The 11,672-nt window shown below is 49.8% G+C and overlaps 1 protein-coding gene across 1 annotated transcript; it reads right to left on the bottom strand.

Annotated features, from left to right (window-relative positions):
• Positions 1-1,826: 1,826 nt before the first annotated feature.
• On the bottom strand, positions 1,827-11,342 carry LOC135368010 (microtubule-associated serine/threonine-protein kinase 4-like). The gene is made up of 17 exons (XM_064601094.1): positions 11,235-11,342; positions 11,043-11,171; positions 10,889-10,947; positions 10,287-10,445; positions 9,210-9,416; positions 8,709-8,800; positions 8,471-8,636; positions 7,784-7,956; positions 7,195-7,265; positions 7,012-7,128; positions 5,969-6,349; positions 5,694-5,824; positions 5,271-5,394; positions 4,590-4,744; positions 3,346-3,530; positions 3,039-3,201; positions 1,827-2,406 (listed from the first exon to the last, which is right to left on the bottom strand). Exons 1-17 carry the CDS (start codon positions 11,245-11,247, stop codon positions 2,104-2,106), a joined length of 2,628 nt encoding a protein of 875 aa, XP_064457164.1. The 5' UTR covers positions 11,248-11,342; the 3' UTR covers positions 1,827-2,103.
• Between the last annotated feature and the right edge of the window lie 330 nt (positions 11,343-11,672).

The following is an 11,672-nucleotide window of genomic DNA, read 5'->3' as shown; positions in this document are numbered from 1 at the left end:
CCTGAAAGCCCGAGCGTGGCTCGGCCCGCGGTCCGAAACCGGGAGACCGGACCTCGAAGTCGTTTTGACGGCGGGCTCGGGCCGGACTCGGGCTCAGTTCGAGAGTTCTCGGGCCTCGGTCGTGCAGTTTGTTGCTGTACCATCCAAATGCAACTGCAGCGATTATTTGGACAGATCGCTGGTGCAGGGACATTATCAACAACACAAAGGATATGTGAACTGTAAACCGTTTCGGTTTCTTGGATCGGATTGGATTTGGCTTGGATTGGTTATGCTTGTGGAAAATGGATTTTGGTATCTCATAGTCGCCAACCGCCTGCAAGAAAATACCCGCAATATTCGAGGAAAATACTGATGCCAAAGCACTGCGAAAGGGGGGGATGGCCTGAAAGCCCGAGCGTGGCTCGGCCCGCGGTCCGAGACCGGATCTCGAAGTCGTTTTGACGGCGGGCTCGGGCCGGACTCGGGTTCAGTTCGAGAGTTCTCGGGCCTCGGTCGTGCCGAACTTTTGTGAGCCGCTCCTTCGCAGTTGTTTAATCCACAACATACGTTTTGGAAGCAATGCAAACATGTGCCCGAGTCCTTCATCAGCCTTCCTGCTAATACGGTACAATATATGTACGTAGAATTATTCGCAGGTGGCGGGCAGTAGACTCGACGCACACGTGGTCTTGTTGTTGTTGTTGTTGTTGCTCCTCAAGCGGGATGGCGTTATGTCGGGATGTTGTTACAAGCAGAAACCACATTCAAGGCTGCGCTTGCGCTTTCCATGTAAGTATGGTTTGCACTGTTTGCTGTGTACAGTGTAGACAGAACCTAATGGACTGATTGCACGCCGCCTATGCAGCTGCGCTGTCGGGCCTCGGCCGAGCTTGTTTGTGTGTTTATTATGGCCAGTGGCGTATCTAGGGTGTGGCAGGTGTGGACAGGTGCCATGGGCGCCAGGTGAACAGGGGCGCCATTATGTGGTCGGGTGTGAATGTGCCAGGTCGGGCGCTCAACCTGGCACATTCATAAATGATCTAAAGCACCCGCCATTAGAGAGGTTGTAGTGTGAAACCTATAGTGCGGACCACACGAAAACGCATCCCCAAGGACATCATGTTAACCATGTTGCCATGGGCGCAGGTAGCTCTAGATACGCCACTGATTATGGCATTATAGAGAGGTTTCGGCGGCCGGGGCGGGCTCGGGTGGGGTAAGGAAAGCCTCCGTAGCCTTGGGTACGGGCCCGTGCAGTGCTCTAGCAGCAATGGGTGCAACCAGTAAACGTACCTGACGTTGCGAAGGACTGTGTTGAGTCTTAGTTTCCCTCACAATACAATACAATACAGAGTTTCTCGTGCGGAAGTTATTGTGTAGCCCTCTCGACATTGGCTCACTATACCAACAGTGTTACCACCACCACCAGTTTGTCTACACAGTGTTGAAAGCTCAAGCGCTGGGCTGTCGTTTTACCGTTGTGCGCCCATAGCTCAGGCTTTCTGTCCTTAGATCTCTACCACTACTCCCCAGTCATCATTTCAAAATAAAGTTGCTCTCATATGATACACGATTTTTGACCCACCAGCTTGCTCATACTTTGACGCAGCTCACTGTTCTGAGGGGTGCTCGTCTTGGGGTTGGGGTTCTCCGGGACTGTCCTAATGCCAGAGCAAGTGGGACGGCACATCCCCTCCCCCCCCCCCCCAACCCCCCGTGGTGGTGGCGCAGCATCACCACTCCAAGACGGCACAGCGTGAATACTTTCGAGTAGATGTGCTGCTGAAGCATGTTATCTTCGTGCTTGTCTGTCATCTAAGAATAACTCCTATAGCATGTTTCCGACGGATATTTATATTATTTACTATTCTTTATCTTCCATTTATCACTGCGAACATTATGTACTCATATTCTTATAGCGTGACAAAATCACTAACATTACAAAGCGTACAAATTCGTGCACTTCACGCTATCAACGACATATCGAAAGATAAATTGACTGCCGCACACCGCTACCGGAAGCAGCCATCCACGGTTTGGAAAGTAACAGACGACTCTACGGTAGCAGACGACAGACTAAACCTTCTACTCGGAAAATCTTCCACGCCACAGACTGCCTCATTACGATAATCGTTTCAGCGAATTACACTCGTTAATCCCCTCCTCGATGGCGGCAGCACAGGAAGGTTCGTCCACACTGTCGTCGGTCAGAAGAGTCTCATGCAGACGGGTAAAGCTGGGACGTTTTCTTCGAAGTGGTGACAGTAGTGCGATGGTAATTTGTAATTCCGAGCGCGCTTTGGACAGCCACTTGCGCAGAACCACCTGGGTCACCTTATCCAGGGGAGTGTCGTCGACGTGCGTCAGGATGTCCCCGGGAAAAAGGCGACGGTCTCTCGTCCGTATGTGGACGTCCTTCACTTTCTGGGCGAAAAGAAACAAAAATGTCAGTGTAAGGCGTGACATAGTAGCACAACGGCTGGACAAGGCGGCAGTAGGACGTCATCGTTCATACAATCACAGCTTCACAGTGGCGGAGAAACAGTCTTGTTATAAAGGTACGGGCACATCCAGAAACCCGTCTATGAAATGGATAGCACTACGTTCAGCATAGCTTTCTACTAGGCTAATTTTGTCGTCGCAAACGTGAAAAGATCAGCGGTGCTCTGTTGGGCTGCGGAGGCTCCGTCGATAGCAAGATCAGTATGACGTCACTCCCTAACGTGTGGAGGCCTAAAGTGAGGGGGCCTCGGCTCAGAGAATGGCGCCGTCCAGACGCCCGCACCGCTGCGGCATCCCTCAAGGCCGTGCTCTGATTGGTGGTGTGGGGAATGCCGCTTTGCACACGGGATTTCGGCGTACTCTCAACATCCGGCGTCTGCTCTTGTCGTGCGTTCCATCGTGTAAGAGCAAGATGCAAGTGCAAGAAAAAACAAAACCACGGAACAGAAAAACACAACACGGACTAGCACATGTGTCTTTTTTTTTTGCTCCCGTTTCTTCCTTCAAAGATGTACCAACAAGCCGAAAGAACAGTCCTACATGTTCTTTCTCACCTGTACGATATGGACTTGGACAAATTCCTTGCTCTGCTGGTCCCACGTCCTTGCAGCGATGGTAGTGAAGCCATACGAAGCCGAATGGCGGCATCCGGACCTCAGCATTGCCACGGTCATCGTCTGGCGCGCAGAACTCTGCAGAATGGCCAACACGTCTTGCCTGCGTTAGCATTAGAGAGGTGCGGGTAGGAATTAAGTTCGCTTTTATGAGACAGGACATCTGGAAATCGGCTTTGGCCCAACTCAAGGGGGCTACAATGACTTTTCGGTTTGTTTTTTCAAGAACTGAGGGAAACGCAGATACCTTGTGCTAACTATCCTGTTTGTGCTGGACGAGAGTACTGTGAGCACCATCTGGTCCTCCGAAGAATCCATAATCTGGCGCACGACTGTCAGGGGCAGCTCACCCACTTTAGTCCCGTTCACAGCCACAACAATGTCGCCCTGCAGAATCTGAGATCGCTGCGCTGGACTGCCACGTTTCATACTCTGGAGAGACAGGAGTTATAAATAGTTCTCTCTCCCTCAATGGAGAAGCCACCGTTGAGAGATGAGCTACTAGTGCCACTCTCCCCATCTAGACTAGAGTGACTAAATAGGCTTCGCTTCAAAGTAGCGACACTGAGTTCCACAGGCGAGCACGGAAGCCATTTTGTTTCCGTTTCACACCAGCACCATTCCCAATTGAGGCAGCCAACGTAACAGTACCCGCCATGGAGGTCGTGGATTAGGGAAGCGTGTGTGATTGTTGAGGGGCATTATCTACGTATACATTGTCCACGAGAGCGTTCCGAGGAGGGCTGTCAAAGTACCTACCTTGGCGAGCTGCTCGCTATACAAGAAACTTTTCGGAGCGCGCTCGATAGATGGCATCGCGAGCGCCGGTAGGTGTCGCCATGGCGTGTCGCGGTAACAAAATGTCATCTCCTCGCCTCTCTTTTGGAACTCAGTGTCGCTATCTGAAGCGAAGCTTATGTTGCGACTCTGATCTAGACTAGACTAGACTTCGTCGCATGAAAGGAGGAGGGTATTCGAGAGAAGAGAAGAGAAAGCTTTGCGCAGGATACTTTGAGGGACACTCGGCTTGCACGTCTACCCAGGAATTTGGAAACTGCTCTAAAACCTAAACGTCAAAAGGCGGACGACGTCTGGTGACTTGTTTCTCACTTCTCGGTTGGAGTAAGGTGTATCCCTTCATTCCCCAATCACAAAAATGCTCTTTCAACGCATATAACCACGGACTGCTTCAGTCATACGGGCAGAGACTCGTAGCCACAAGGTTTCTGTGGCGATTGGCTACAGCCGACCACATGGTTGCCCTCTAGCGTCCACGTAGCGAACCGTGCATTGATTAAGCCTCCTTTACGGCAGCGTGAGTGGATTCCAAGATCACCGTGGCATGAACAATTAAATCATCTTCCTATTGTGATCTAACATCTCAAAACATGAAGCAATCGATGCGACATGATATAACTAGTTGTGTATAGTAACGTTCCAGTCGTTTCTCTCGGGTAGTAGCTTATATACGTAATAAGAGATCTTACGAACCTCCACGATGAAGTAGTTCTGTCCGGACTCGCCCATAACCTGCTGTAAGTTGACACCAAAGCTCCAAAAGCGGCCGAAGCTTTTCTTGCGGAAAACAATGAGGTCCAGCTTTTCAGTAGCCCTGTCAGTAGACTTGCCCTCAATGGAGATGGTAGCTGGAACGGCGAGCACGCCATGTAGGCAAAAGAGGTCCAAGAACACAGAGGAACAACCACAACGTCATTCAGGCAGTCGAAGGACACACCCAAGTGCCAGCAAGTGGGAGGTGTAGGGGGTTAGCGTCGAATCGCTGGTCGATTGATCTTTTATTCTGTATTAGCACCGCGAAGCAACTAAAGCTGTGAGCAGCGTACCGATGCGGACAGGTGGAGAGTAGGAAAGAGTGGGAGATGGAATTGGTATCCATCCTGGGCGGACTTCAAGGGGAAATGTGCCCATATCCGTCAGGAATGTCTGTCTAACTAAACTAAACTAAACTAAAGAAACACCTGTGACAGCATAGCTGGTGTCGGGATTCGATCCCGCTACCTGTCGGAGCTGCCATCCGGCGTGCGAATGCTGCATCGGATCCGCCATGCAACTGGCACTGCCGGCACTTAGGTCTATTGCCGACAACTGCTCCCATCTTTGCTCGCTTCTGATCTTTCCATTCAAGGGCTTAGAAAGAACAAATGCACATACATCCTGAGAAACTGTTGAAGTAGACAGAGTCGGTGTCAGTTGTCTTCTGGTAGTCTATCTCCGAAGACGACGAAAAGGAACCTTCTGGCACGGCAACTTTCGTCGGCTCATTCGTCTCCGATACCTATACCGATGCAGACGATCTGGTGTGATTTTTCTCCCACGATTTTCTACTTGGTAATCGCGTATGGTACAATGTTTGCATCTGCTTCTTTTAGTTAATTGCGTAGAAGTTGCGCCGGATTCGGTTCAAAATACGCAATGGAACCGTGAAGCGGAGACGTACAGGACTGGTTTATCTGTTATACGAATCCAGCCGACCCAGAGGTCTGGAATCTATATGCTAGCGGTGAAACGAAAAAAAAAAAAAAGTAGGCGCATACTCAAAACTTTGTTCATGTAGAAAAATTAATCAAAGGTTACCGTAGTAACGATGCGTTTGAACGTTGGCGAAGCGTACGTGTAGAGAGGAATGTGCTGGGAACGGTCAAGGTCCACCATGTCTTCCAGGCGTAGAAGCTTGCGCTTCTTGCACTCTTTAGACTCCACAGGAGCTGAAGAGGAAAGAGAAGACGTCCTGTCGTACGCAATCAATACGGTAGACCATGAACACCCCTCTTTTCTATTACAACTTTTACTTACGTTTTAGTATTACAACTACTCGCTTGCCTCAATAAACCACCAAAGCGCACACTTACACACGTTGTTGTTCTGCGTTTCCTCAGAATTGGTCAAAGCTGGATCAGTCTGAGTGAGCCCTCCTACGACGGGAATGTGAAAGAGCGCGTTGGATTCCTTCAACCGGTGCCAGTCGAATTCGTCGAAGAAGGCGTGGGTCCTTATGTCCTGGTACTTCTTGGAGCCCAAGCGGTCCACTGGGTTCTTCTGAAGCAGAAGGTACACCATGTCCTTTGCCGCGGGTGTAGCAGAGTGAGGGTGTTGACTGGTCTTGGGCCATTTGAGGGGTGTCGCCATGATTCGGTCGCGGATGATTGTCCTCGTCTTGCCTCGAAAGGGAACGCGACCGGTCATCAGCTTGTAGAAGACCACACCTGCTGACCACCAGTCGCACGCACGTCCTAAAAAAAAAGGGAAGACTTTCTGTCGCTTGAAACACTCCGATAAAAGATGATCCTATACCAACAACTTCTAGACTACAAAAGGTCTGATCTCCTCAAGCCGCCAACCCATTGGCGGCGGACGAAGCAGTGGAGACTAGACGCGCCTTCAGCTGCAAGGACAGCCGGTCACAGGCCATATTAGAAATCGTCTGCAACAATTTGCTGAAGCAAATGATGCCGTGCCGTGTAAGAGGCATGCGTCAGATCTCCTTTACTCCAGTTGGTGTTCTGTCTATGGTCTCTCTGTTCTATTCCTACACGTCCGAACGTGTGCGGTGCTTCCTGCGTAGTTAATATCATAGGTGTACCTCCGCTGCTTGTTTTATGCATGTGTCCTGGGATCTCGGAACAAAGCTTGTGGAGTATCTTATTCTACGTGATATATGGCTTCACTGTACGGTAAGGTATTAGGTACGAGGGAAAACGAGCTACAAAACCGGCTACAAAGTTGTGTCTCCGCTCTCTTTTTTCGAAGAGAGGAGGACATATGCAACTTTGCCCATAACCGCGACCTTAGTCACTTGACCGAGCAAGTGCAACACACTCGATTACAGCTGTCGATACGTTTTTGAGACAACTGACACGTGGGCAGAGTGTCCCCGTGCGCTGCCGGAACGTACCGTAGGGACGTCGCTTGATAACCTCCGGAGCCATGTAAGGAATTGTCCCGGCACACTCCCCGTCATGAAACTCGAAGGGCGTCCTTCGGAAGTAGCCCTTCATTGCCCGTTTGGTAACTAGTAAGAAGAAGGAAGAAATATTACTCCTTAATGGGCCCTTCCGCATTATTCCGCACTGCTTACAGTGACCCAAGCAGATCCTGTTGGTATCCAAGTCAATGAGCTTCACTCTGCCACCTGGAACCACGAGCATGCTGGGAAATTGAAGACATGCTGTCTTTTGTCATTTCGCCTTTTTGTAGGGGTGGGCGGACTCGTCAAGCGGCTCTATATGCTGCTTCCCCCCGCCCTCCCCCCAACCCGGCCCCACCCATCACTGAATGGAAAAAATAATGGCTGAATTAAATTGAAAAATTGAATTAAAATCAAATACGATCGCAATACAGTCTCTGCTGGACTTCAAAGGCACGAAACCCAGGAATCCTGCTAAGTTCCCTTTAGCCTATACTTCAAACATTTGACTAACAGCTCTACACAACACACAAATGAGGATTTCCACGCGCTTCTGCACCAACTTTCGTGCGGCCTAGACTTGTAAGGTAATGTTAAGCGGCTGTTATAACAGGACTTACTCCTCTCTTAACTATTGGTATGGTTAAGACAATCCCCAAGTTCGAGGAACACTGTGGATATTATTAATACGAACAGAAAAGGGTGAGACCCATATTGAGCGTTACAATACAAATACTAACAGCGAGGGAAACATGTTTACTTGGAGATCTTTATGTCCCGGTGGACGAGCCCCTTGAGGTGGAGGTGTTCCACCGCCAGGGTCAGTTGGGCCATCACAATCTGTACTTGATCAATAGGTAGAAAAGCGGTGTGTTCCAGGACGCGGTGGAAGTCTGTTCCTCCTACGTAGTCCATCATTGATACGTACGCGCCCTGAAATAACGAGGAAATATCTACAGCAAACAATGTGTGTCGGACAGCGGTCCGTTCCAATGAGATTCGATAGATTTGTGGAGGAAATGGTGTCCCTCTACAGCCCTAAGCCAGGTGAGCCTTAATCGACAGTGATGGAATGCTTGCGTTTTCGGGGTCTTGGTACTATGGTACTATAGCAGCTCGCTGCATTTAAGTGGGCATCCCTGGTATAGCCTAATAGCGACAAGGAGGGTCCTCAATGGCTGTGAAAGTAGGTTAAACATTGGTTGACACATTAATCCTTAAACAAGTTGTGTACTCCTGGAGAAACCAGGATAAAGGTTGGTCAGGTTGGTGCGTATACTCCTGGTGTCAGCTAAATGGGCTAGGTAAACTGACTAAAAAGACAGAGGACATCCACTGAACGTCAACGGTGTGTTCTTTAGGACTCCCTTGGAATTTGTCGGTTGAAGTTCAATACGTGCCTCGTGTCCTTCTGAGGTGCTATCACTATATGGGCCGAAGAACGTACCCTAGTAGCAAAACAGGCGTGGTACTTGACGAGAAATGGACTCTTGACGACAGAGGCGACCACCTTGTCCATGCACGCCTGCTGAGGCCGCAGAAATCGTTCACGTGCTACCATCTTAAGGACGCAGATCAAGTTCGCTGGCTTATACAGAGCCTTATAGACGACCCTGCGACACGCAACATTGCGTGGGACAATAGCGTGGGACATTTGTGATGTTACAGTTAAGCTTGCCACTCACCCGAAGCCTCCAGCTCCCAGAAGTTTGATACACTCCAGATCGCTTGTCTTGGGGATAAAATGCGCTAAGCCTATATGCCGCGTTGGAAATTCCTGAAAATAAATTTCTAACTCAGTGTAAGAAAACAGAGCCTACACAGGGACACATTCTTACATTTACCGTGTATTCACACGAGCGACATTCCCCGCAGAAGTGGAAGACGCGAAAAACGCCATAGCCTTCTGAGCACCAACGCTCAACGTCCAGCGTTTACGTACACTGCTAACCGTGGGAAAGATCCTGCGGCACAGCCACAAGATATTCCGAAGCAGACGACACGAAAGATGCTGACGGTGTCGTCTGCAAAGTGTCGTCTGCTAAATGCGCAGTACGCCACTCACTTTTAGCGGCGACCAGTGGCTTGGATTGGACAAAAATAAAAAGGCGAGCAGGCCAGTGTAGGTGACGTCGGCCCTGCCTGAATCCCTTGAGTAAAAGAACCGGAGAACAAAGCTGAATCACCTGCTCGGTCTTGACAGCAACAGCATCACCAACGGCCATCCAATCAGTCACCGGGACTTCGGAAATCTTCTCGAGCGACGTTGCCAGTTCGCCCACGATAATGGTGAGCTTGCGCACCATGAGCCCTAACTCTTCCGCTTTGTCAGGCGCCCGTTTCAGACAAAGCGAATGAAGACCAACAAGGTTCTCAATCATGTCGCGGATGTCCTGGTGAAAGAGACGTATATGACGTCACCCGGAGAATAACCAATCGTATAGCGCTTGAAGCGATATAAAGTATTTTTATAAAGGTATTCAGAGCTGGAACGTCCACGTTGTTGATATATAGAGACCTATAGACATACGCGATGCTCCAAAAAACTACCACTCCAAAGCTAGGAGTGGTAGCCCCTTCACGAAGCATTTGGTGCATCTGTTCTCAGTGTCTGTTCAAGACGTAAGCGCGGACCCCATAACAAGCGACACGCGACGCGCTGCAGAATTTGTCGCTGTCGCGTCTGGTCATGGCGCGACTTCCTGGTCCATTTGAGCAGCGACAATTCGTCACCGAGAAATGATGTTTTTGGAGAAGCAATGCTTATTTTATTCGAGCTAAGTTGTAAATTGCCATAAATATACCAAAAATAGTATTTCATTCGTCAAAACGAGGGGAAATTGTAATGAAGTTGCTATGTAATATTCGCCGTAACGCAGTGGCGCTGCGGTTGAAGTACCCAACGCCCCGCCCACTTCTTCGTCTGCTAGTTTTGTTGGTTGCCCTCTCCACCCTCTCCCTTGCCCACGCGTTCAGTTCCTGTTTCACGCCGCCAAATCTAGCTGGTTTTGTCAAACAACAGGCAACGAACTCAGCGACATGCTACAAATATCTACTGGGAGTAGATGCAGAAATATTGAGCCGCGACAAAGCTTTTTTGACGCTCGTGTGGCGGCAGTGACGTCGATTTTGTCGCTTCTCGCGTGTATCTGCCGCGTGTCGCTTGTTATGGGATTCGGGCTGTAGACAGTGGCAAGGTGCCCTAAACGGCCCTAAAGCCCGTTGCCTGAAGTAGCCGTTCCCGGGCGAGGTATCTGTAGTACCTGATAGGTGATGTATTGGAGATGAAGTTTGCGCAAACAATCCTGAGCCGCCAACACGCACTGCTCCCGGCAGAAGTGAGACAGCGGGTCTCGCTCCAACGACAGCTTATTGTGTCGCTTGACGAAGAACTCCAGCAGGACGTTCGTGACTTTCGGAATCTGCGGAGAGGACATAGTAAGTGTAAGCAGTCTTACCCCGAGGCCATCTGGGGACAAAGGAGAAGTTCTGAGCGCCATAACCATTATATGCGTGCACTGGGCAGCATGACATTTGCAGGAGCTTTCATGCCTTTCGATGGTTTCTACGATCTTCTCAGAACGATCGGTTAATGTCTGTTCGACGTCTTCAAGATGCGTGTGTTGCTCAGTGACGTCGTGCATTACGCAGCTCACGAGAGCGTAATTCAACATAGAAAGGAAAAGGCGCGAGACAAATATGTGGATACGACATCTAGAGGATGTCATATGGTCCCAGGCTTTATGCGCGGTTACATGTTCCATGGACATTCGCTGGACATCCCGATTAGATGTTGCTCGTCCACTACATGGATGATACCTCCACTGATCGTCCAGGACCTACGTGCACATTTTCTTAAACTCACCCTCGGAAAAATTGTAATCAGGATTTTAATCGCACAGTTCTTCTTCTGGCGCATCACCTCTGAAAGGAAGACATTGAAGACAGTGAAGAGTATGGTACTATCGGCACAGACGTGTAGAAAACAGTCATAAAGGGCCGAGACTTTCCCTGTATACCTTTCCGCTGTTGTGGTGTCAGGCTTTCGTCATCGGTTGAGAGTGCGGAGGTACCATCTTCCGAAGAAGTCGAAGCCTTCACACTAGAGGTTGCGGAAGAACGTCTCGTCTGCTCCTCCGCTTTGGATGCTGTGTGTTAATAGACTTATTCACAACCAGCGCATAGCAGACACCGTCGCGGGTATGGCTCACCATCGTTTTTCATGACGTTGTGGTCAAAGAAATACGACCGACCATGAGGATATGGTTCGAAGATTGCCTCTGACGACACGATGCCTGGACGAATGTACAAAGCATACGGAATCACGCGCGTTCTTGATGACAGTGCCGATGATGAATAAACTTCGCGCGCTTGCCGCTCGGCGGCGGCACCTATTCCTGAAAACGTGCATTGTTGTAACGCTATTTCTGCGATGGATGGTTCGATCCGTGTTAGCGGTGCGACCACTGGATTACTTTCGTGGAGTTTCGTCTAGTTACTTTTGCTCCCCTCGCTGTCCTTTTACGAAAGACTACGTACCAAGGCAGCTTGTACCATGCCACGAAATCACTGTCGTTTTAAGGTTGGTTAGTATTCTAACCCGCTATCACCCGATCCAGTGTGGAAGGCTATCCCCAGGAACGCGCGAA

Source organism: Ornithodoros turicata, chromosome 9 (assembly GCF_037126465.1).
Source record: "Ornithodoros turicata isolate Travis chromosome 9, ASM3712646v1, whole genome shotgun sequence".
Classification (NCBI taxonomy): domain Eukaryota; kingdom Metazoa; phylum Arthropoda; class Arachnida; order Ixodida; family Argasidae; genus Ornithodoros; species Ornithodoros turicata.
The sequence above is the reverse complement of the archived record's forward strand: the minus strand, read 5'-3'. Positions and strand labels throughout refer to the sequence as shown.